At 39.7% G+C, this 27,390-nt stretch overlaps 1 protein-coding gene across 11 annotated transcripts in view; it reads left to right on the forward strand.

The window, feature by feature from the left end:
* The window catches only part of NOL4 (nucleolar protein 4), a 250,034-nt gene that overhangs the window by 180,448 nt on the left and 42,196 nt on the right, over positions 1-27,390 (forward strand). For 10 of the 11 annotated variants that reach the window (XM_045007418.1, XM_045007420.1, XM_045007421.1 and 7 more), the window contains 3 exons: positions 5,136-5,315; positions 6,004-6,195; positions 22,186-22,299. In XM_045007418.1, coding sequence (XP_044863353.1) covers positions 5,136-5,315; positions 6,004-6,195; positions 22,186-22,299 — 486 coding nt within the window. The remainder of the gene's footprint in view (positions 1-5,135; positions 5,316-6,003; positions 6,196-22,185; positions 22,300-27,390) is intronic. The other variant, XM_045007419.1, reaches the window with a different exon arrangement.

Genomic DNA, 27,390 nt, shown 5'->3' on the forward strand with positions numbered 1-27,390 from the left:
GTCCTTGTAGGGTCACAGCAGCCATAACTCAGAGGCTGTTTGTAGTGCCCTCAGAAAGCCATTCCCCACCCCCACCCCTAGTGGGAGATAAGCTTCTCCTAAGGCCTATTATTTTCTCCTAATGGCTCATTAACCTGAATTGGCCCTTTCCAGCCAGCCATCTAGACTGAGTGTCTTTTACCTAGTGAGTGTTCCCCATGTGTAAACATATTTATAATACAGATACATAGTCAATATTCCTAACTTCAGATACAAAAAATGATACATTAATACAAATAGGATATTCAGTAAATCATATTCTGTAAATCATAACCTTTCCAATGACACCTCACGTGACTTATCTTGCATAAAATGCATTATGATTATGTCATAATCACATCATAATAATATTACTGTGAAGAATATGGGGTGAAGTGTCACACCTCCCCCTTTAGATTACTGCCAGAGGGTTAGTCACTGGCTAATGTGAAGGCAGTGTGCCTAATGTCCTCTTTAGGGTTTGGTTATACAATTCCCAAATGTTACCAAACACTGTAGTGTCATCCACAGGTGTTTTTGCAAAGTTCTGTGTTTCTTTTCCCAGCTTGCCTGAAAACATTTTTGTGTGTAGCATTGTTAACATAATGCAGATATCAATATCTTTTAGAGTTTCCCCTTCCACACAGCAGACCAGGTTCATTATGCTTTCTCTGCTGTGCCAAGCTCTAAGCCTGTTTCCGGATATTAGCTGAGAAGCAGTATCCGTATAGGACTTCCTTGATACCACTCCTACCATGTTTAGAAGCTTTTTCCAAAAATTATGCATGTTACACATTTTTAAAGGATTTACCATCAGTACCAAATTCTTTGTCATAACCAACAAATTGTATATTATGAGACTTAACAGTACTAACAAATTAATGACAGGGAGGTTTTTTCAAGTATGTTCATCATACCACGCCTTCTGTTTAGACAGTCCGGATTGTTCAGTACCCATGGTGTTTTTCAGCCCCTTCCTGAACCATAATATGTGTTCAGATATTGGTCTTTCTTTCCCTTTAGTGTTTTGTCCAGTATCCCCTTTAGTAAAAGTTCTCAGTGCATGTATGTCGTTGGGGTTTTGGAGAGGTAAGGATGTAAGAGGATCTAGCACAGGGGTGGGCAAACTTTTTGGGGCGAGGGCCACATCTGGGTGAGGAAATTGTATGCAGGGCCGGGGCAGGGCGGGTGGAGTGCGGGATGTGGAGGAAGGGGCTCAGGACAAGGGATTGGGGCAGAGAAGGGGTGCAGAGTGTAAGAGGGGGCTCAGGGAAGGGGGTTGGGGTACAGGAGGGGTACGGAGTGCAGGATGGGGCTCAGGGCAGGGAGTTGGGGTGCACGGGGTGCAGGGTGCAGCAGGGAGCTCAGGGCAGGTGGTTGGAATGCACAGGAGTGCAGAAAGGGGCTCAGGGCAGGGAGTTGGGTGCAGGAGGGGTGCGAGGTACAGGCAGAGGGCTTAGGGCAGGAAGTTGGGGGGCGGGGGGCAGGAGGGGTTTGAGCTCCAGCCCGGTGCCGCTTACCTAAAGTGGCTCCGGGGTGGCAGTGGCACACACCAGGGCCAGGGCAGGCTCCCTGCATGCCTGCCCTGTCCCCACGCCACTCCAGGAAGTGCTGCGGCCCCTGGGTGGGGGGGGGCAGAGGGCTCTGCGTGCGTACATGGAGCCCTTTGCCTCCCGGCCCGGGGGCTGCTTCTGAGAGCAGCGCTGGGCCCGCAGCACCACCAGGGGTAATCCCGCGGGCCGGATCCAAAGCCCTGAGGGCCGGATCCGGCCCGTGGGCCATAGTTTGCCCATCCCTGATCTTGCATGTTACAGGCCAACCCCTTCCAGGCCAGTGCTATGCCCATGCAAAAAATCAATCTACACACACACCCTCCTAGGGTTTCTTTGTAATTCTCACTCCAAGCATTGGGACTTTCCTCATCCCCTTCTTCTAGAGGGCTGTGGTCTTTCAGCAGCTTTTTCTTAGCTGCTTGGTGGATCTTATCTGCCTGTGAAATGGCTTCCTCCTCCCGTTCTCAGGTGGGTCATTAGCATTTTCACTGACTCTCAAGTCTTCAGTAGGATTCCCAGACAGACCCTTTAACAGCCTGAGCCACATTGAAAAAATCATTTCCAAGTAACAATTGTGATGGGTTATGAGGTACTGCTGCCACAGTCAATTCAGCTTCCAAATCCTCAGTTTCTATGTGCACTTTAGCCAAAGGCACAAGGATTTTGTGATCTCCTACTAACAAAAGCTCTGCCATCTGTCCTGGAAGTATGTCTTTTTCCTGAACAATGTTTCTCCATAAATTTCTGCACCTGTATCCCTCCACCCCAAGAGTTTCTTGCGATTAATTTTGACAGCCTTTATGTGCTTCCTGCCTGGCTGGGAAGAGACTATTTTTACAAACCCTGTATGATAAGTGGCAATTGCCTGAGGTGCCTCTGTGCTCTGGGTAACAGCATTCCCATGTACTACCCAGCACAGGGCATTTCTTCCTCATGTGCTCAGTAGATTTACAGTGGTAGCACCTTCTGGGCTCTTCTGTTTTTACAGGAGATTTGGGACGAGGACTAGAGGAATGGACTTGGGGAGGTAAGTGTCCAGCCTCCCATCCACCCTCCTTCTTCTCAGAGGTAAAACATGAACCATGCTTCCCACCAGACTTAAACCCCTCTGCCTCAGAATTATTTCTAATAGATGCTTGGGTTTGTTCAAATTCATTAGCTAGAGTAGCAAGTTCATCAACAGTTTTCACCTTTTTATCCCATAAACACTGTTTTACATCATCACTACATATACTGAGGAAATGTTCCTGAGCAACAAGATCACACATTTCTTCAAAGATTGTAACACCTTTTCCCCTTGCCCACTTATCCATCAAATCTCTCATCTGGTTTACATATGCCACATTACTCATCTCAGCACCCCTCTTAAGTCTTCTAAATTTTACTCTATATGCTTCAGGTGTAACCTGAAACTGTTTTAAAACCATTTCCTTGAGTTGGTGTTAATGAAGCAAACTGGAGAGCAACTCTGGTGAGCAGCACACAGCCATGCAGTGTTCCGAAACCCTTGTCTCCAGGGAACATCTCCAAATTCCCACACTCACAACACATTCCTTTATGAGGGAGCATCTCCAAATCATATTTTTTCATACATATATCCCTACAGGAGTCAGTTGAACAGGCAGTGAGGTCAACATTTGGAATCTGGCCTCTTGCCTGCCCACTGTGTACACAAAAGATTGCAGTGCTCCAGCAAAGGAGCAGCTCCTCCTCTCCTTTGCTGGCTTCCTCAGGCCTTTCTCTTCTTAGGCCTCTCAGTCTTGGCCACCCTGACCCCTGGAGGCACTGGCAAACTTTTTTTTCCTCCTGCCCCTGGTGGTGCACACAGAGTGGGTAGTGGGTTGGGGGGAGGGGCAATGAAACCCAGAGTTGAGAGCTTGAGGGACACTGAGAGAGAGTCATGAAGGTCCCAGAAATGGGATGTTTTGTGACTAAAAGGATTTTATTGCGGGGCTCTAAATCACAGAGTGGATTAAATAAAAGGAATAAAAGGAAGTAAGTGGGGGTGGACACTGAGAATCAATGCGTGAAAGAAATAGGTAGTGGAATCCAGGGAAATGAGGGAGACAGAAATAGTAGTAAAATAATTTAAAGTGTGGAAATGGAAAGGAAGAGAAAGGAGTGAAATAAGAAGATGAAAGGGAGAGTAAAGAGGGAATAAAGAAATGGAAGGAAAAGAGAAAAGGCAAAAATGATGCACTAAGACTGGGCATATTTATATTTATTTTTCTGTCTGACTTTTCCTCCTCCAGTCTCCCAACCCAGCTGGGCAGTGTTGCTGTTACTCTCACAGTTCATTTGCCCCTGCCTGCAGGGTGCCAGGTGTTCTCTATAGATTTTTGTCTGTGGTTTCTCAACACCTCAACTGAGGCACTTACACAGAGCCCTAAATAAATCAAAGCTCATAACTTTAAGCACCCGTGCTTGACAATTTTGGCCCATTTTGTTTTGGGCTTTGTGCTCCTGAATTTTGTGCAACACTTTGACTACCATTGTGATAGGAGCTATATAAATATAGATAGAGTGAGATTCATCATATAGATCTTGATGGAAAGCCCTCTAGAGATAATTGACTTCAACATGCTTTGGATGAGTTATATGGATGTGCATCTAGAGTAATAATAACTTCAGTGGAGTTACTCCAGGTCTACACTGGTCTAGCTGAGAGAAAAAATTGGCCCTGTACCTTGGTGTTCTGATGGAGTTTTTTACTACTGTTTTGCTTGTTGTGACTTAGTGTGAAGTATACACAAAGAATAACAAGACAAACAAAATCTAATACTATTAGGGGAAGCTTAAAGTATTTGACTCTCTTGATTGCTGCTGTATTTTTGACACCGTGAGTGGAAATTTTTTTAATGAAATAGTCATCTGTTATTTATCCCCCTGCTCAGGGAAAAATTTTGAATATTTTGTGTAAAGAAAGGCTTCAGGGAGAAAACAGGGGTGTGTATGTGTTACCATTATTAATGCTTCTGTGAGAACTATAAAAGCTTGACTATTTAAATTCTGCTTGAATTTTGGAAAGTGATCTATTAAGGCATTATTATTTCTGTATTTATGAATAACTTATTACTGTTCTAGATAATGATTCCTACCAATGAATGACTATTGCCACTTCTCCCTTTATTCTGCCTTGCCTTAAAATTTGTCATTTTCATTCCACGGAGTTCTGTATAAAACTGCAGCAATTTAATGTAATGTGGAAGAAACTTTGCTAATGTAATCAGGAAGAAACTTGAATACAAAACAAGTCTTTGTGAAAACATCTCATCCAGAATTTAATTATCACAGGAGAGTCATTTAAAGATTGATTTACTTGACTTTTCCTCAGACTGTTGCTTTAATGTACTGAAGTAGACAAGATGATAGAGAAAAGTTCTCTGTGACAGTGATCATAAGGGTTTGTGTTGGGGCTGCAGAAAGTAATTTGTGTATATAAAAGAAAAAAATCATGGAATTCTTTAAATACCTTCTGATGTGCTAATTTGAAAACAAATTTATTTGATGAGGAGCCCTGTAAACCTGTTAATCTGGTACATTAAAATATTTTTTCTTTATTAGTCACCTGCACATAGCTATTCCAGCTATGACTCTGGTAAGAACGAGAGCATAGGCAGAGGTGCTGAAGATCTGTCTCTGAACCGAGGAGATGAGGATGAGGATGACCATGATGAACACGAAGATGCTGAGAAGGTTAATGAATCTGATGGGGTAGAAGCTGAACGACTGAAGGCTTTTAATGTAAGTCCCGCAGCATTAACTGCCTTGCTTAACTTTACTAGTTTCCTTGTGTACTGTTATTTATGGGTAAGTTTGGCAATATTAGAGGCACATTAATTTACAAAAGGGTCCTTTTTAAAGCACATTAAACTCTCACCAACAGACATCAGTTTTACTGTGTTTTATTTAGAACTATCAGGCAAAGTGCCATCTTTATCAGTGAGGAGAACTAAGATGTGTTTTGTGTATATGTGCATGTTCATCCAGTGGATAGAGGGGGGGACAGCAGCTAGTTTACAGGAGGAGATTCCAGTGGTCAGCTATTTTCTCTTGCTTTCCCACTATATGTAATTATGCATGATAACACAAGCAATTGTTCAAACTAGGACAATAGTAAATATGCAGTTCAACAAAACCAGGGAGCAATCATAACTTATTGTTAATAACAAAAGTTAAGTGCTGCCTATTTTCACAATTCATTGTGGTTTATCTCACAATTTCTATACACTATAGACTATTCTTTTCTTGTCTTTTTTATCAGTCCTAAAAAAAAAAGTCCTTTAAAGAGTTGTTTGCTTAACATTTCTGGCTTCCCATTACATAGCTTCTTCAGCACACAGAAAAAGTATCTTCCTATCAGTAATCAAGACTAGGAAGAGAAAGAGAGCAGCCTCCAAACCCTTTTCCTCTGTCTCCCTCTTACCAACAGATGTTTGTCAGGCTGTTTGTAGATGAAAACTTGGACCGAATGGTCCCAATCTCTAAGCAGCCCAAAGAAAAGATCCAGGCTATCATTGACTCATGCAGGCGACAATTCCCTGAGTATCAAGAGCGTGCCAGAAAACGCATACGTACTTACCTCAAGTCCTGCAGGCGGATGAAAAGAAGTGGTTTTGAGATGGTGAGTTTTGATTTAAAACCCAGCCCTAGTTTCCATCAAAACCCCATATGTAAATCCATGGCACTATTTCGTTTTCATCTTAGTGTCTTTTTATTTGATAATGTCAGGTCAGAGGTTTCTTTCCCCCCTCCCTTTTTCATCTTTCCTGAATTTATTCCCTTTGTTCACTGCTTTAAAAACATCTTGGGAGGATATAGTTCACAGGTCTGTGTGAATCCATAGAAAGTGAGGACTCAAGCAAGATGTGAGGAGAGAAACCAATGGGAAGAGTATCTCATTTATATATTTTTTCCTTTCCAACACCATTAGAGAGGCTATTAAGTTAGTGAAGTCTTGCCCTGATGTGGAATTTCTTTGGAATTCTGCTAATTGTTTTTCAGGGAGATCCATGAAATCAGAAAATAGGATCCATCAGAGCACTACAACATCCCTAGTAATGGTCAGTGAAGGACAGATCATGAAAACTTAGAGACTGGAAAGATGAAAGACTTTTTAAAAAAATCTGTAGAAAACACAAGTTTTTAATCACAAGTGCAGTGACAGTAGCTTTAAGTTTTAGGTGATTTGTTTGTACTTCTGGATTTATTTAGCAGTCAATGAAAGTAGACCCTGCCTTCACTATCTTCTTTGAGTTGATATTCAGGTGAACAGATGGCATTCAATATTATTAAAACATCCCTGGCAAATTTTAAAGTTCTGTCATTTATTTCCCAGGGTTTATACCTCATTATTTATTCACAGGTTATGAATACTATGTTAGTGTATAACTGGCAGTATTTCTAGACCCTACACATCCTTGGCCTCTTGTGTTGCACAAAAACGGTAAGGAATAGCTCTCCTCACAACTTATCAGTTAATCAACTTCAGAATCATCAGAGAACTTTGATATTTTCACAAACCAGAAGAGACACTAGCAAATGAAATTGAGGCATGCTACATTTGATTTATTTCTCTCTCTCTCCTTTAGATAAGATAAAATCACTTCATCATTACAAACATCGTTTATTAATAAAGTGTATCATTTTTAAAGAATAAATCATTTGAAAACCCATCTACATATTAAAAAACTGGGTTCAACTTTAATTTTATTTCTCTCTTTCTCTCTCTTTCTCTCTTTTCATAGCTGCCTGAATATAGTACTTGTGAAGTTCAGATGATGATTTTAAAACGTTAGTTGACAAGCTTAAAAACAAAGTACCACATTTGATTGTGGGGCAAGATCAGTATAGTATGAGATATAAAATGTCGAGTCAGAACCTTTAATCCTTTGTAAACTTTCATGATTCTAATTTACCATACAGCTTTATTGTCTGACACACTGGGTTAATGCTGCTGTCAGCCAATGGAAACTTAGATAGAAAGAGAGAGAATAAAGGACATCTCTATAGATGTAAGTGCTAAAGACTGACGGACAGTGTGTCAGGTTGTAGCCATCCAGAGTAGGAGATGGACAAAAAAAATTAAATATTTTCTTATAATACAGTAAGTAGCATCTTTTCACATCCATTCTCTTTGGCTGAAGATAATTCAGGAGTGTGAGACTGAGATATCACTGTGTCAAATATTACTTCATTACACTAGCACCCAAAATACATATTGTACAGCTAACTGATGCTAATAAATGGTTGTCTTGTTTTGCTATTTGGCCAGATTGTGAACCCCTTACTCACACTGGTGAGCAGTAACTCACACAAATGAGTAGAGTCCTATTTAAGTCACTGGAGCTACTTGTGTGAGTAACTGCTCACCAATATGAGCAAGGGGTTTATAACAATTAGGTTGATTTGATTTCAGTGAACTAGTCATGATTATAATAATGATTACTCATGTGAGTACTTCTTTTCAGGTTCAGGTTTATATTCCTGTTCTTTTCAAAAATATCATGAGAATTATTACAAAGTAGGCAACTTTTATGGCACAAAAATCTCCCCACTTTGGAAGTGTTCAATTTAATCAGATCTTGTGGTGGTTTCAACCTACTTTAAAAAGAATGTGCTTTGATGTGTTTCAGTAGGGTGGGCAGGACATTGCTGTCTGTGCCAGCAGTAACATCCCTGGTGGGTAAGAAGGGAAATATGCCAGTGCTTCCCCTTCCTTAACTCTCTCAAACTGAAGCATAAACCAAAAGCTTTTAGAACAACTCAGTGGAAAATCTCCCACTGACTTCAGTGGACAATAGGTCTGGTCTTTGGGGCACTAGTGCCATGTGGCCTTCATAGCTTGATTTCAGATCATTCTGAAAGATAGAACCTATCAAGTAAATGTTATAAAAACATTCTAATTTTTAAATTAGCTTGTCGATCTGTAACTCATATCAGAAAGCAGTTTTGAAAAATACTACATTGGACAGAGACACTTGGCTAGCTGATTATTTTAAATTTACTTTCCATTTCACTGGGGAAAAGAATCATTTTGTCTGGATAACGACATTTGTGCAGGACTATCATGAAAATGACATGTTGGTGTTGATTTGAATCAGGTGTTATGCCGAAATACAGCAAAACAGGATAATGGTATCCTCAGGAGCTATAGCGCAACTGTCATTATATTAAATAGGATGTCAGATAATGATCTCCACAGGAGATGCCTTTTTACCCTACATGTATTTAATACAACTTATCTTTTATTTTGTTCCGGGCAAAAATGATATATTTTGAGCATGTAGTTTCAAGAGGAAACAGAATAATCTGATAATGTATGTGGCATATGACAATTCAGCAATACTTGTGGAATAGGACAGCTATCTACAGCTTGGTGCTATGGTGTTTAAGAGAAAATGTAAACACTAAGTTTAATTAGTGAAAGACTCTGTGTGGTAAAGAATATGAAGCATGCCTGAGGCTTGCTTCTGTCACTTATTTGCCATCTGTAATCCAAACAACACCTCTTACCGCATAACAGGCCAGTTGTAGCTCTGAGGCACTAGAAAAGGTTTGGTCTCCTGAGTGTTCATGTTGCTAGCTAATGTGCTTCTCAGTATTAATATCCTGTTTTTAAAAGATTGCTTAAGTTACCCTATTTATACTTGTGACAGCTGACCATTGCATGGACCCCAAATCCATTTGTTAGTTTCCTGTTAAAAATATTCAGCGAAAAGAGTTTTCCATGTCTGGAATCTTTTCGCCCTTTGATTATTTAGCTCTTAAATGTGCACCATCATTTTTGTTCTGACATAAACATATCCATTAAAAGGACATTGTCAAAGTATTTCTTGTCAATTGTAAAATCATATTTCTCCTCCCAGTCTCTCTGGTTTATAATAATCCATTGAAAGATTGAAACTAGATAATGTGTTTTCTTGATCTTACCATTTAATGAAGAAGGAAGTTGTTTAGTGGGACTGGAAATCGAGAGATCTGGGTTGTAGTCCTGGCTCTACCACTGAAGTACTCTATGATGTTAAGCAAGTCATTTAATTGCTTTCTCTTGGTTTTCCCTCCTGTAAAATTGGGCTAATAATATATACCTACTTCAGGGGGGTGATCAAAAGGCTTAGTTCTTTAATATATCTAAAGTTGCTTGAGATCCTCCAATGGAAAGTATTCTAGAAGTGGAATGGCCTCTCCGAACTGATCCATATGGCTACTACACTCTTCTCCTTCGAATCCTTTCTTTAGACTCACCTCTGCTTACATGGTCAGTGGAAAACTGGCACCTGGGAAAGGCTACGCAGAAGACCACTAGTGTTTCCTTATGTCTGTTTACATATTTATATTCCAGAAAAGAAACAAACCTATAGATGATCTGAAAACACATACTAGCCTAAGTAACCATGTTGTCTTGTTACTGTTACCCTTCTCCTTCCTCCCCTTTTCACCTATTGTTACTCTCACCTGCTGTGTCCAGTCTTAACTTAGACTCTCGTTCTGCAATGTGATTTGTATGGGTAGACCTTTCCACCCAGATCCATCACTGTTCAAGATCAAGGTTGCAAGCTCTTTGAGGCAGAGATTGTGAAAAAACACAGGAAAAAACAGCTCCCAGCACAATGAGGCCCTGATCCTGACTGAGACCAAATTAATAATATCAAAGGGCACATTATTATTTATTTATTACAAACTGGCAAGTACAGGCTAATCATAAATGGCTTTCCCTATGTGAGCTCAAGAATGGATTTGACAGCAGGGACGAGGAAGAAAGGAGAGCTAGAATGCCTGAACACGTTCTTCCAGTTAGGACCTTAACAGCAACCACCCCTGCACACCCCATCCCAGCACAACAACAAAAAACAGACAGCTTCCATCTTTTTCATCATTCCATCTTTCACCACTCCCATCTGAGCTGCGCTTGACTGCTGTGTGAGCATGGACGTGTTTGGAAAGGGGATTGAAGAAGGTGAAAACTCAGGATTTGCAATTGTGGAGATATATACATGATCCAAGACTTTCAAAAGTAGCTAGTGATTTGGAACATTTTGATTTTTGGGTGCCCAGCTTGAGACACTTGAGATTTTCAAAGGACTTTCTGAAAGCCAGGCCTTATAATGTCTCAAGCTGGGGACCCAAAATGATTTAGTCACTTCAGAGTTTGGGTTTTGGAGGTATGGGGTGAAGCTTTCACCAATTTATTGAACTTAATGCTGAATAGGTCAGCTACCCTTGCAGTTGCTGGGATTCACAACCTGCCAAGGCTTTCACAGCTGTAGAGGTCATAGGTTTTTCAGCCAGATAAGGGCCTAGGGTGCAAACATGTATAGCTACTCCTGATAAATAAGATGGGAAATATTTAGAAAATTACCACAAATACAGTTGCATAAAGATCTTCTGTGAATGGCTTTAGACACCTTGATCCATATCATACTCCACCCCTTTCTCTAATGCTCTATCATTTGCCTTTTCAAAGCACACAATTCTTGTCTTGGTGAATGATAGGATTAAGGTAGTAAAAGAGCAACTCTGAGTAGTTCAAATAAGCCTGATAAATACAGCTTATTGAAAAATGGGAAAACAGTTTTGTGAACATTTTTGACATTTTGAATTTTTTCCAGAATTTGAAATAAACTTTTTGGGGCTAGTTGCAATTTTTTTTAAAATTGATTTCTTTAATTTTCAAATTCTCCCCTTTTTTCCTCTTTTTTTTTCCTTTCCCTCCATAGTGCAATACAACTGATGATGATGATATAATGATCAGACTTGTTTTTAAATTTTCTTATTTTCGTTTTGCTACTTTAACCTTTCAAAACTTCTCCATCTTTTGAAAAGCTACTGAGTCACATAATCTGTTTCAAGTATCAGAGGGATAACTGTGTTAGTCTGTATCCACAAAAACAATGAGGAGTCCGGTGACACCTTAAAGACTAACCGATTTATTTGGGCATAAGCTTTCATGGGTCAAGAACCCCACTTCTTCAGATGTGGGTTTCATTTAGTCTCATTTTTCCTCAGTAACCTTGCAAAAGTTGAAGAAGTTTTGAGAAGTTAGAATCACACATGGAAAAAGTGAAGAAACCCCAATACCTAGACATTATTTATTCTATTTTATTCAGTTACAAAAAGGGAGGCAGGGGAAAAAGCTCAAAAATCAAAATGTTGAAATTGTCAATTTCAATGAAGATCTAGAATTTAAAACAAAACAAAACAAAGCTTTTTGCAACAGGGTTTTCATTTTGAAAAAGGTCATTTTTCACCAGAAAAAGGTTGGACTTAAAAGTTTTGATGAGCTATACAGAAAAGCTCAAAAATGACATTAAATATACATATTTCTAGTTTTTCTTAGATTGTGGATCTGGTTTTATGTTAAACTCTTTGCTAAAATAGTTTTTTATTAGCTGTATTGTCCTATTAGGACATATGTGTGTAGTATAACATGGGGGGGCGGGTTAATACATTTGCTTAAGACAAAGAGGAAATAAAAGTAAGGCAAACTCCATGTTTCCTGGCTCTTTGAAGTGTTGATGCAAAGCTGTTTACTGCCTGAAAGCCCAATCCATTTAAATCAATGAGTTGGATCAAGCCATGAGGGAGGTGTGAATCCTAGCCAAGTGAGGGGCTAGTCAAGTTGGGAGAGCTGATCCCCTGCATGCTGTACTCTCTGCACTAATTATCTGTTCTTGTCTAGGTGATGGCTCATTGCCAAACCCCTCTGTCTCCTCTCCCCGCACGTTCTCAACCACCGATATTGTTCATATATCTGCTTTCCATAAGATCATATGGAGGTAATATGGAAGCCCAAAGCACTGATCCAAAGAGGTGCACCAGCAGACTAGCCAGTCCTTGGCCACCCAAATTGTGTACGTCATCAAGTGAGTGACAGGAGAAGACTACAGCTTGAGTGGTACAAACACTTAGGCTACGTCTATGCTATGAGTAAAGGGTGTGACTCCCAACTCATGTGCACATACATGCATTAGCTCTCATCGAGCTAGCATGCTAACAATAGTAGTGTAGTATGGGTATGGTATAGTATAATGTAGTATCGTAGTGTGGGCAGTGGCAAGCAGCGGCTCAAAGCTAGCCATGTCAAGTGCAAACTGCCTGAACCCCTTTTGTATGTACTCTGGGCTGCTAGACCATGCCGCCGACGCTGCTGCTGCCCACGTTACTGTGACTACACTACTATTTTTAATGCGCTAGATCAGATAAGAGCTAGCACGAGTGTGTGTACATAAGCTGGGAATCACATCCCCAGCTCGTAGTATAGACATACCTGTAGGTATATAATTGTATATGTCAGTGGTCTCTGACAACCAACAATCCCTAAACCCCTCTGTCATTCCTCCTGTGAAGTACCAGGTAACATGCAGGACCAAATCCTGCTCACCTTGCTCATGCAAGTAGTCCCGTTGACCTCACAGAAACTACTCATGAGTAATTGGATCAGGACTTGGCCCTTTGTGTATGCACAATCTATAGGGTTGCCAGTTTTGGGTGGACATACTCCTGGAGGTTCCATCACATGACATAATCTTCAATTAAATATTAATCATGGAATCCTAGGGTTAGATAACCTTGAAGTCCCTTCTAGTCTAATAACCCCCTGCCAAGATGCAGGATTTGTTGTATCTAAACCATCTAAGATAGATGGCTATCTAGACTCCTTTTGAAAATTTCCAGAGAAGGATCTTCCACAACCTCCCTAGGCAGTCTGTTCCATTGTCCTATTGTTCTTACAGTTAGGATTTTTTTCCTGAGGCTTAATTTAAATCTGCTATGCTGTAGTTTGAACCCACTGCCTCTTGTCCAGCCCTCTGTGGCAAGAGAACAATTTTCTCCTTCTTTTTTATGGGAGCCTTTCAAGTATTTGAAGACTGCTATCATGTCCCCACTTCATTTCCTCTTTTCCAGCTAAACATACCCAGTTCTTTCAGCCTTCTCTCATTGGCTTGCATTCCATCCCTTTGATCATCTTTGTCACTCACTTTTGGATTCTTTCTGGTTTCTCCACATTCTTTCTTTACAATGGCGATCAAAATTGGACACAACACTCCAGCTGACGCCTAACCAACACCGAGTAGAGTGATACTATCACCTCCTGTGACTTGCCTCTGTTAATGCCACCTAAAATTGCACTTGCGTTTTTTGCAACAGCATTTCATTTCTAACTCATGTTGAGATTGTGATCCAGCACAACTCCCAGATCCTTCTCAGCAGTGTTGCTGCCAAGCCAATTAACATCCATTCTGTATTTGTGCCATTGGTTTTTCTTCTCTAAGTGTAGCACCTGACATTTGTCTTTGTTGAATTTCATTTTGTTGTCTATAGCCCAGTTCTCCAAGATCCCTCTGAATAGTAGCCCTATCCTCCTAAGTATTGGTAACCCTCCCCCCTCCCCCGCCAGCTTTGCGTCATCTGCAAATTTGATCAGCATGCTCTCTGTTCCTACATCTGGCTCATTAATAAAGATGTTAAACAACATTGGACCCAGAAGAGATCCCTGTGGAACCCTACTTGAGTTCTCCCTCCAATCCCTCATCATTCCATTAATAGTTACTCTTTGTTTGCAGTTTAACCAATTATGTATCCACTTAATGGTAGTTCCACCAAGCCCACATTTCTCCAGCTTACTTATCAGAATGTCATGTGGGACTGTGTCAAAAGCCTGGTTGAAGTCCAGTAATATTATGTCCACCGCATTCCCCCTATCCACCAAAGATGTCTAAACTTTAATTCCTGGAGACTCCAGGACAATCCTGGAGGACTGGCAACACCAACAACCAAAGGGAGGAGAATTGTGATTGGCTGACATGTGTCACTTGGTTGCCTCTATCCCCGCATGCTTTTCTGCACACACATCACAAATGGTTGTTACTATAGCTTGACCTCTCTGACTTGGAGCAGGGCATGCTTAAGGGGCATAAGAGGCAATGTAGGCCATTTTGAAATGTTAAGTGGACTTTGCTTCCTTTTTGTTCTGGAAGTACTGCATGTCTGAGCTACTCCTAGGGATCTACACCACATACTCCTGCACATCGGTACCAAACTGAGTTCTGAGTAGCAAAGAGCGTATAGGGAGCCTTTCCCCAGTACATATTGAAAATATTATGTGCAGACAGGAATATGGCATTGTAATTTAGACACTGTCATAATCAAATGGCAATAGATGATAATTCAATTAAACATACTTCTGAAAACTGAAAAATAACCTGACCTCCACAGGGCATGCACAAAAGTCCCCTTGGTTTTTACTTTTTCCAGTTGTTTCTAGTTGTTTCTTTTATTTCGCTAATAGATGTTGGAATTGGATACTTATCATATCATCTATGTAGACTGAAAGAATAAGTAAAATATGTCAAAATTCAAGGAAAAATACAGTGCTGCAAGCATTAAAACAACAATCAAATTCTTCATATTATACAAAGAGCTAGTGTTAAATAAAAATTATACCAGGACATCCAATAGAGTGCAGTACTGTACTTCAATCTATAAACAGTATAAAGCTCTAACAAGCCTATTGTGTTAGGTTTGAATTGCATGCTTCCTAATGTGTGTGAGTGCTTCAGAAAAAAACCCAACACATTTCTCAAGAATCCTTTGCAATCTTAATTCTTTAACAAGATGTCGGTGAGTATAAGTTATGTGGTACTCTTACGGTTGAGATTTTTCTATTTAATTGACATCACAGTATTGTGTAGGCTGAAAAAAAGTGTGAGATGAGACAAAATGTAAATATAGAAGAGTTCTGTAGTATACAATTAAGATTGTTAAAAATCTGTAATTTGAAGATGATTATTACTTTCTCTTGTAAATCAGTTAAAGGTTTTCATAGGAAAAGTGTTATATAAGTGCTAAGTGTTAATATAAATATGTGAAGCATCTTATATATTACGGTGAAAAAGTTGTGACTAATAACGTGTGTGTTAGTATTAAACCAGTCTTAAGCTGTGTCTTATAAGAGCTGAAGTACAATTAGTGCACTATGGGACAAAGGTATTTAGGTGCCTAAAGATGCAGATAGGCACCTAGTGGGAAATCAGTGGGAGTTAGACAACTAGGCCCTTTTGAGAATCTGAGTAGGTACCTGTCTGCATCTTGAGGCACCTACATATCTTTGAAAATTTGAGCCCATATGCTTTTTGTATTAAGGTAATGTTTAAGGTTCATTCCCATCCATACATTTGTACTGGTGTCTGTAAGCAAAAGAGAAAGTGTGCGTCTGTGTTTACAACTAATGTCACCTGGTATTTGGAGATTCTAGTTTTCAACATTAATTGCCCTAAAATATTGGGGAGTATTTCTGTACAAATATCCTGATCTAAAGTTCAGTTTTTCAGCAGGGAGCAGGGGGGTTCACATATGCCTCATCCTCTCTTTATTGTTAGCTCTATGCTTTTTTATGAATTGACTCAGACCTTTGTGAAACATACATCTTAGAGCACTTAGACCAAATTTCTATATGAAAAGATAGGCATTTATTTGTGCTCTAAGTTAATATTAGCCCTCATGAAATGTACCAAAATAGTAATTCTACGACTACAGCTCTCTGTTTAGAATATGCGTAGTAGCATCGCAAACTTCTCCACAAGGGATATCTGGACCTTTTCAGTTTAAACAAATGTCTTCCATGAAATCATTATCTAAATTTTGTCAGACTTTCACCAATAACTGTATCTAAACCTAACTTATGATGGCCTATTTTTAGTTTATATAGAAATATGGGATTTGTGTTTATATGGCAAAAAGGATATTTATGTTTTCCATGAAGATGCTGTTTATGTACATCACTTTAAACTGAGAATATGGCTATCTCATATTTGGGTGACTTGCACAATAGATTTATATTATATCCCTAATATGAAATATGACAATCTCTGTTATATTAAGCAAGCAGATTGCATACACAGGTAAGCCAATTTTTTTGTGATTCAGGACTAAGCTATTCAGGTTTCAATTTAGTAAAATAATCAACCACCTTGCAGTGCTTCTCCACTGGTAAAGTATGTCTAATTAGTTAACTATACTATTGATTATTGATTTACCATCTTTGAAGGCCTGATCCAAATTCCATTACAGTAAAGGCATATAGTCCATTGACTTCAAATTGTTTTAGATCAGCCCATAGTTCTTTGACCTTCTCTGTTACAGAGCGATGCCATCAGCTAAGTTAATTTTGTACAATGAAATCTGCAAATATTGCTTCCAGTATTTTGTAAGATTTCTACAAAAGGCATGGTGGGGGTGCATGACTATGAAGGGATGGTGAGTGAGCATCTTCATGCTAGTGCCAAGCTCTGCTTCTGATTTGGACAAAATAGCCATCCCCTTAAACCTTACGTAAAGTTATGGTTAATACAATGGTTTTGTGAAATTGTCATTTCTTTAAATACAGATAATAGTCTAGACAAAAGCAATATTGAAGCTACCTCTGACTATCGCAGAATGTGGCCTGAAAATGAAGCAACATATTGGCAATTTAATTAGTCGGGGGTACAGAGCATTTTTCTGCTACCCCAATAACTGAACTGGGTCACAAATGTTCCATCAACAACACTTTTGTAGGTATCATCCCTACTCTCAATCTTTCTGCAAGATGCATTTGGGGACTTTTCTGCAATTGAAGAAATAAAGATTAAATTATTCCTGTTGACTTCCTCTGTTTAATATTCCTTGGTGGTATAAGTATCAGGTGTGAATTCCCTGGAACCACAGGTTCAAATGCTGAAGGGGTGGACTTGGCTGTTCATCTCTCTGAGATAGGTAAATGAAGTTCCATTAAGCTTAGTGTATGTGCGTCATTTGAAGAAGACCTTAAAACCCAAGATCCAGTCTATGTAGATGCCAAAGACCCAAACCTGTGATCTTTTGTGTAAGGATAGAGAGGTTATCCTTTTGCTCTGGGCCAACATTTCCTTACCTCCTCTGTTGTGTTACATGCTCAGCACAAGTTGCCTGTTGCCCTCAGTGGTGTATAGATGGAAGGCACTACTACAGTAGAACCTCAGAGTTACAAACACCAGAGTTACAAACTGACTGGTCAACCACACACCTCATTTGGCAATCAGTTACAAACAACCTCCATTCCTGAAGTGTTTGTAACTCTAAGGTTCTATTGTATATACACATGCAAAATACTACTATTGTTTTAGTTATATGAGTGCCTATTTTCATTTTCCAAGTGACCAAACAGGCACTGTAACTCCTCACTTAAAGTCGTCCTGGTTAACGTTATTTCGTTGTTACATTGCTGATCAATTAGGGAATATGCTCATTTAAAGTTCTAATGTCATTTGGCAGCTGCCTGCTTTGTCCACTGCTTGCAGGAAGAGCAGCCCGTTGCAGCTAGCTGGTGGGGGCTTGTTACCAGTGTGGACCGGCAGCCCCCCTATCAGCTCTCCCTATCAGCTCCCCACTCCCCTAAGTTCCCTGTGCTGCAGCCACCCAGCAGGCTATCAATTAGCAGTTCAGCTGTCCCTCCACCCACTGCCATGTGCTGCTCCTGCCCTCTGCCTTGGAGCTGCTCCCAGAGACTCCTGCTTGCTCTGCGGGGGGGGGGGAGGGAAGGGTTAATGTCAGGGTGTCCCCCTCCCCCCTGCTCCTGCACCCCACTTACCCCTTCTCCATATAGAGCAGGGAGGGGACACCGACAGAGAGAGACAGAGAAAGCTTGGGGCAGCAGCTGCTGTCTCAACTTCCTTATCCACTTAAAAAGACAATGCACTTAAGAGTGGGTCAGCTTACTTAAAAGGGCAGCGTGCATCTCTCTCTCTCTCTTCCACACACAAGGTGTGTGTCTGTCTCTGTCGGCTATGCTGTCTCCCTTCCCTTGTGTTCGTGCTGCCTTGTGTGAGAGGCTACATTAACAAAAATGTGTTAACCCTTAAGGGCTCAGCCGAGTGCTAGTTCATCATTTAGCAGTAAGGCATTCCCTGGGAAATATCCCTCCCTCTTCCACCCTCTAACTTCACCACCTCAACCAAGCTTCACAATCATCATAACTGTGAACAGTATTTAATTGTTTGTTTAAAACATATACTGTGTGTATATCAATTTAATATATAGTTTTTTGTCTAGTGAAAATTTTTTCCCTGGAACCTAACCCCCCCCCCATTTACATTAATTCTTATGGAGAAATTGGATTCACTTAACGTCGCATTTTTCAGGAACATAACTACAACGTTAAGCGAGGAGTTACTGTATTTCCAACATGACTGTCATGTGATGGACAGAGGTATATGCTAGTTTCAAGGGTCTATCTACCAAACTTCTCTTAAGATCTTCCTCAAGTTATATCCATCGATGTTCTCTCTTCCTCTTAAAATTACTGAAACATAAATAAAGGAGGATACTGATATTTTCACTTGCCTCTCTTCCATGTTCTAAAGCTTATATTTTCTTCATCATTTTGAATCAATTTGTCTTATTTGATACCACAGGAATCAAAATAGCCCCTTGAGTCTTCTGTGTTGGTGTAGAAAAGATTGGAGGCCCAATTCTCCTTCATTTTTCACTTGTGTAACTCCAGTGGAATTTTTCTTGATTTACACCAGTGTTAAGTGTAAAGAGAACCAAGCCCTGGCTGTGAGTCCGAAAGAGTTATTATATATGAAACAGCAATGCTAAGTATGTTCTATCAGTAATAAAGGACTTGATGCTGCCATTGAATCAATCCCAAAGTAAGATACTACTCAAACTGAGTAAAATCAGCAGAATCTGAACCTAAATTAGCCTCCTGAACAGCCTCCTGTATGGTGTTATTTTTATAATATTTTTGTTTCTCAGATGATTCAGGCTTACGCTGAATTTTCCTGATAAGTTTCCCCCAGTTTATCCTTTACACTAGTGTACCAAGATTCATCCATAGCAACCAGGATAAAAGACAGGGGATTAATAGCACATCTTGCAAGAAGCAAAAGTTCCCTTTTCTACTCCCCCAGGACCCACTCTCTTTTCCGATTAAAAGGTCTCCTCTGACTCTCCAGATGCTAAATATTAGGTTCTGTATTTTAGGTGATAGACATTATGGCCACTTTCAGGGTCTGTGAAGAATGCTTGACTGCTTGATATTACTGGTGGCCAAAACATTGTTTTACAAATGTTTCGGTGAACCTATGTTTCCTTTATGGGAACGTAATCTGGAAGGATTTGGAGTCATTTAAATATCTGGTTGGACATGTAATTTTCTGGCCCATTTATCTGCCCATAGGACTCCACATGGAGGTATGTTTGTTTGCGCTCTAACTAACGATTTGACCTGGAGGAATTTGCTAGAAATATGCTCTTGGCTTCTGGTACTCTGGAAATCAGGTTTGCCATGGTGTGACTGTTTCCATATCATCTGGCAGACTCCATAGTCAGTGTACCTTGAGGAGTTCATAAAACAATGGTATTAATAGTGAGACTGCCACCTAATATATAGGGGGACGTAGCATGAAAGTAGCATGGCCAAGTTAAGCAATGATACGCTCTGAATAATCTAGCAACTCTGGAAGACTTAGGTCTGGTCTACACTGGGGTGGGATCGATCCAAGATATGCAACTTCAGCTACGAGAATAGTGTAACCGAAGTTGACGTATCTTAGATCGACTTAGAATTACTTACTTTGCGTCCTCACAGCGTGGGATTGACGGATGCCGCTCCCCTGTTGACTTTGTTTCTGCCTCTCGCCGAGCTGGAGTTCAGCAGTCGATGTGAGAGCTATCGGGGATCAATTTATCCCATCTACACTACACATGATAAATCGATCCCTGATAGATCGATCGCTACCCGACGATCTAGCGGATAGTGTAGACGTACCCTAAATTAGTGCAATAGCTCTACATCATTAAAACATCTCTTTCTAATAAGGCTATTGCCTTGCTCTAGAACTTGGAGAAACGCATCTACTTGTGTTGTAATATTAAAATTGGTTGATTGTCCATGACACCAGGATTTAACATCAGAGACACAAGTCTCGTCTTAAACAAACTTGATTTTCCTCCTACATACATGAGAACTCATTGTTTATGTTGGGAAAACAAGTTCTTGAACTTGACTTTTGGACTGACATGGCAGAATGTATTATAGGATCACAACACCTAATTTGTCTTATATTAACATTTGTTTTACTCCAGAGGATCACCAGTGATTTCAGTGGATTTTACTCTTGATTTACTCTGGTGTAAGTGTGGGGAGAATCAAGTCTGTAGTATTTGGAGATGGAAAAGACATATATGTTCACTCATTCCATCTCTCTGCAAAGATAGGATACATTCCACCCATTATAGGAGGTACAATATCAGATATTAAATTGATACTAGATGTTAAAGTACAGTTAGCCAAAGCTGAGAAATATGATGTGTTGTGTTCTATTGGTTAAAAATGAAGTCTTGGTAACATGTTGCTCATAATTTTGGTAAATTGTTCTTAATATGAAGTCAGGTATGCCAATTCAAAGAACCTGTTCTGAGTTTGTTTGGAAAATGCCTAAAATGCTTTAAAATTTATGTTTCTGATACTCAGTGGTATTTCATAGCAGGTACATATTTATTCTGTTGCCTAAAATTTGATGAAATTCTATAGAGAATAAATGGCAGGCAATTTATTCAGCAGGAAAGGAAGCTATACAAACTTATGCAAGCTGAGGATCTGGTCCAATATGTTTTATCCCCCTAAAATGTGCTTGTATCCATAACAATGTCTATGGCATCATCCTCATTTGGCTTATTTTCTTGAAATTTCTGATCTATCTTTGTATGTAGCTTAATTAAGAAAACAGGTTGAGATATTCATTATGAGCTTCATCTTTCAGTGAAATGATTTTTGCATATCATTACAGAGAAACGAATGCAAATAGTATGTGATTGTCCTTATTTAATTGTTATAGACAGTCTTATTGCATTCACAGCCAAGTGTAGAGCTAATAAAACTTTAGGATTTACTTGATTTATATGCAACTTAGACCTGAAATATGTAAATGTTGTAAAACTAGGAATGTGAGTTTTCCAGACTTTATCTGGAACCTTGAAAGCTACGTAAATTGATAGAGGCCTGACATATGCTACTGAGTCAAAATACATATAGATTTTTAAAAAATCATTTTAATAACATCAATCATATTGCAGCAAAAAATGTAAATGTTCATGACATTACATATGGACTGCTCTGAAATGATCTGGCAATCTGTTATGTTTGAGTGATGTTTCAACCCTGTCTTTTTTTTTTTTTAACAAGTTTAAAAACACTGCTCATCTCTGTCATATGCTGTACAGGATAAAAGTCTTTTCCATCTTCTTAGCAAGAATCAGACAGCCAGGGTGCTGCTGAAACACAGAGAATATGCCGCTGTCTATTCAAAATACAGCCTAATGAGCCAGACTAAATACAATTGACAATAGAGCTGTGGGAAAAGAAAGTGCTTTTGATGGATCTGTGTGGATCAACTGCAACTTTAACCTCTAACTAGTTTTCATTTTTTCATCTTTACAATTTCCATTTCCCCTTTTTGTTGATATAAATTACATTTCAATGAATGGACTCTCCAGCCTATGTGACAGTTTTGTGTGCTCCGATAAGGAAACAGCAGGTCTGGTTATTATCCTAGTAATAATTTTTTTGTTTTTTTTTTCTCTTTCTTAGTCACGACCTATTCCCTCACACCTTACTTCAGCAGTAGCAGAGAGTATCCTGGCTTCAGCCTGTGAGAGTGAAAGTAGAAATGCTGCAAAAAGAATGCGGTTGGATAGACAGCAGGTACTGTTATTTGGGGTCTACCACATCCATATTTATAATTAACGGAGAGAGAGGGTAATTTACATAGGGTATCACACAGAGGGGTGGTACATCTCTTATATTTACTGTTAGCAAAAATAATTAAATGTCTATGGATTTTATGTTTGAAATAAATACATGAAAATGCCTTGTAACTACATTGTGTAGGTGTTTAGAAATGGGCTGAGCATATCTAGTGTGACTGGATGGATAAAGAGATTATCATACATCTGTGTGTAATAGTTGTGTACTTTATGTACTGTATGTGTGTATATTATATATACAAATAATATACATAATGTACAATACATGCATAAAATATATATGTATATAAAATTATACAATTATACTTTGACTTATTTATATATGTATAATCTTCCTCTGTGTGTGAATTTATAAATATAATGGAAGGGTGGAAATACCTATTTGTTTTTAGTAGAAAGGTTACTGATATATTTCCCAAACTACTGTACTGTCAGTTCTCTTGTAAATCAGTCTTTTAAAATTCATATCAGTATTTATCTTATTTTATTCTTATGTTATTCAGTATCTAGCATACTATATGTTAGAGTTTTAACTGTTTGCATTTTATTTGCTGGAAACGTCATGCTTCCTTTCCAACTTCTTAAAATCAAAGTGGTAGCCAGTCTTAGATTTTGCTTATTTAATTGCTCCAAGATCATGGTGAATGTCTGACCTTTTTATTTAAAAAAATAAGTGTGTTTTATTTTATCTGATGATATTGTAAAGTAAAAGCCCAAAGACACCACAACTGTATTGAAACTTGACTTAAACTCATGGTTGATAAACTTTTTCTTTGTATGGACTTTTCCAAAGGGATAGACGTTTTGCTTTTATCTACTTTCTGTAGCCTTCCTTCACAGCCTTTTTTGGAACAGTGGATGCTTAGGATTATCCTTAGATTGCTGATAGCTAAGAGTCTGGAAATGTATATTGCTATGTCTTTTTGATGATATTTTGTGTTTCGTGACATTTCAATTAATGTTATGGATACACCTTAAGGTTGATTAGTTACAGGTATGTAAAATATCTAATATTAAGTGCTGGTTAGTTTAGGGGCTGTTCTCATATAGATTTTGAAATTTTTATGTTCTATCATTTGCTCTCTGGGAAGCAACAGAGCTGCAGAACCAATGTGCTTAGCCCACAGAGAAGAGGGAAAGTGTTATATTAACGCAGTTACTTTGGGTGCATTGATAGTCTCCAAAGGGAGAGTTGTCCTTCATGATCACAAAGATGGTGACAGGCCAAATTGGGATGACAAAGAGATTGACAGTGAAGAAAAATAGAACCCTCGGGATTCTCTCCAGAATGTGAAAGATTGACTTAAATAGAAACACTTTAAAACTATAGGTGGTAGCCTAACTGAGTACTATTAAGGCATTTTATGGATTTGGATAATTCCTTTCACCTGAAGGTTTTGGTAGCACTTACAGTAATTTCTTTTAATTTTTACTTCTAAAATGCATAATCTGGAGCAATGAAAATTCCCAATTAATCTTTTTAATTAAAAAGTTGCTGTTAAGGTCACAAAGCTGCCTGCAAAGAAGATATGTTGGATTCTTGATCCTTTTACCTTCCCCACTCTTTTTGGCAATAGGGGTTTGGGGCACTATGGAGACAATTGTAAGTAATTAGAGCAACATCATAACTATAATTTTCCATTCTAAAGTTTCACGGTGTGTTTTTGAAATACGTGGGCAGATTCACTTGAGTCTTATGCTTGTTTACACAAGCGCAGGCTCTGGCAGAGATCCCAGCAGTGGAACCTGTGGGGGGATGAAGTTGCAGTGGTGAAAAACAACTATGTCATCAGTCATGCCAGGAGGACCCTAGCACAGCACAGCACAGAAATTGAGTAGTCCTGGCAGGAAGGCAGGAAGCTAAGAGTGTCTGGTGAGCATGCTCATTCAGCAGCTCCCTTCAATGTGTCAGGCCTTAGGAGTCTTGAATTAAAACTGTGCTCCATTTGTGCAAAACCCAATGGAGATCAGTACTGATACCACCACTTATCTTCCAAACGAGTCAGATTGTCCTGGGAAGCAAGAGGTAATGAGCATCCCTGCTGCCAACTTTTTAGAATATAGCCTGTAAATAGTTTATGTATCTATATCTATATCTCTATATACCTATATATTGTATGTATAATATATGGGATGGGATTTTCAAAGGAGCCTCAGGGAGTTAGTCAACCAGATCCCATTGCAAACCAAAGGGGGTTAGGTACTTAACTTGCTTAGACTCCTAAGAAAATCATAGCCATAGTTACGATATATAAATCCAGCTATGCAGAAATCTTGTATCCATCTATGCTGAAAACTGCCTGAGGCAGGTATATTGCCTCTCAGAGTGGGCATTCATTTCCCACTGCATGGACCCACCTCCACTAGTAGATGTGGAGGGTGGCAGGTACCCTTCCTTGCCTCTCCCCACATACTTCAGGGAGTCCTACCACTGTTGATGCTAGAATTACAGAGTCCTTGCACTCCCTGAGCACAAGGACTGGGATTGTGCCTGGCCCCTAATTGGGCATATGTGGTGGTGACTTCTTGAACTCTGTTCTTTCTGACCCTGCTGTCCCCTCAGGTACAACGTGCCCCATAACAGGCTGTTGGGACTGTGTTATATACAGATCTCAAATAGGAGTTTGAGGGTTTAAAATATTTCGCCTTCCAAGACAAGTATTTTTAAAACCATTTGGTAAACGGAGTTAATTTCAACAACAGTTTTGATGAATAATCAGCCCAACAACAGTTTAAGTCAATGAAAAGATCTAATGCAAAAGTCAAATCAAAGGTAACCCCACATTGTTTTTAGTTATTTAATTTTTATTAAAGACAAACAGAATTGTTGATGATACTAATTACTTTCACGCCCAGATATTAAAAGAGCAGGTATCAACCTCAAATGCTATATCTTTTGTATTTAAGTGCTTTATTATAGTATCCACATGTAACATTTTATCCACTAGTGAGAAAAAAAAATCCCCCATCTTTGCACCATAGAGATGCAAGCTCTCTTTGTATCCTCTTTTGTGTGACAGTGACAAATATTACATTTTATGAGCAACTTCCTTGCTGTATTCTGACAAAGACAACGATAAATGTGGCCCTGATCCAGAAGAGCACTCCAGCCTGTGCTTAACATGAAGCATGGGAGAAGCCATGTGACTACTTACATGCTCTGCTAGATTGAAGCCCTAATGCCCTCCATGTAAAAATCCAATTTTCGAAAATAAGATAGTAAAATATGTGATTTATTAAAATCAGGCTCATTATGGGAAACTAGCTTCAACCTTACCTATGGAGAGACCAGCATCTTTCCATAATGCTTGAAAGTGTAATATTAAAGCATAGTCAGTTGTGGAGTTGTTTCCTGCAAGTAATACAAACATGTTTACTAGGTCATGGTAGCTTGGGCTATAATGCTTAGTTGTCTGACTGTGTTAGATGTTACCCAGCTGCTCTTTTTAGCTTGACTGTATCTAGATTACCTTGAGGTTAGGCTCAGGTGGTTGGTCTGAAACCTGAATAAGTGCAGAGGATTTACATATAAGATGAATATTATCTGCCTTCAGAGCATTGTCATTTCAATTTGTGTTAGTCATCCAGCAGTTAGTGTTTATAGTTTGTAACTACATGGATTTACCCCACCGTACACTGATAACTGCCCCAAGAAAAAAAGATTATGGACAAGAGGGTGGGGTCTAGCTGATCTGCCCAGAGCCCAGGTCAGGCGGTGGTGTGCAGAAGTGGTACAGACCTGACCTTTACACTGCCCTGGTCCTGCCTCATCTCCATTCAGGATCAGACCCCTGGGCTGGGTTTTGAATGGAGTTGCTTCCAGCCAGTGTTCTGAGGGCTTCTCTAATTTAGGTTGACTGCAAATGGGCACGAGGGGCCAAAACTACAGCTGAAAGTCAGTGTGGCCCTTTTTACCTTCTTCTTTTGCAGCGGGGAGAGAATATGGCGTCATCAGAGCCTCTGTGCCACTGAAGGATCATGTTTACCAACGGGATGATCTTCCCTGAGTCGGGATTAAACTGGTTTACGGGCCATACTGCACCTGTGGTGAAATGCAATGCAAAGTCGTTTCACTGAGCTGTAGGGGTCTAGTGTGTTGTGAAATGGAGAGTTTTGAATGAAACTTAGCACAGACAGAATAAAAACACATTTGCATACATACATTGCATATGATGAATAGGTACGTGGCAGTGACAGTAGCTCCTTTTATTGTGTGCTTCATATTAGGAACTTAGTTAGGACTGGGTTGATTAGACTGATTGGAAATAGAGATAATAAACTGTGGAACTAATTGTCTCCTCACTAAGCACACAGGCAATCTGCAGAGAAGTTGTGATAACTATGGAAGCATGAACTTTTCTGTGCATTACCTCCTCACTGCAATGGCGCTGGAACAATTTTTATAGTGGGGGTGCTGAAGGCGGAAGCCATGTATTTGGGTTGTTGTTACTACTTGAAGGCAGGGGGTGTGGCAGCTCCTCTAGTTCCAGTATCTATGCCTCACTATAGAACACCCTACGGAGTTTCTGAGGGAAGGTGCCTGCTGTGGAATCCTGGGCCACGTATCTGGAGTTCAGCCACAGGCCTGGTAGCACTGCTGTGTGATCTAAAATCTTAGCAATTTCTGACTTTGCATCTTTTTAGCACATCAAGGGTTGGGCTCATGGTAGGGGTAGGGTGTGGTCTTCACCACACCAACCCACACCTCCATAAAGGCAGCCCAGGAGCAACTTTGGCATGTGACTCTCAGTGAGAAAAGAGACCTAGGGTTTGGCCACAAGATCCTCGCCATCCAAAGCAGAGAGGGCTAACCAGATTTCTAGGAGCTGCCAGCAGGGAGCCTCGGACCTCTGATGAATCTTTCAAAATATGTGGATGTTCTTGGCTTTTAGGGAAGGATGAGAGTGGTTCTCTTTTCATCCATGGAAGAATGAAAAGGAAAGAGAGGATTTTTTCCCTTCCTCTCTCTGTCACTAATTTGCATATAATTTGCACCGACCCTTCCTTTTTATAAGAGAGAGTGAGGAGA

This window comes from Mauremys mutica, chromosome 2 (genome assembly GCF_020497125.1).
Source record: "Mauremys mutica isolate MM-2020 ecotype Southern chromosome 2, ASM2049712v1, whole genome shotgun sequence".
Taxonomy (NCBI): Eukaryota; Metazoa; Chordata; order Testudines; family Geoemydidae; genus Mauremys; species Mauremys mutica.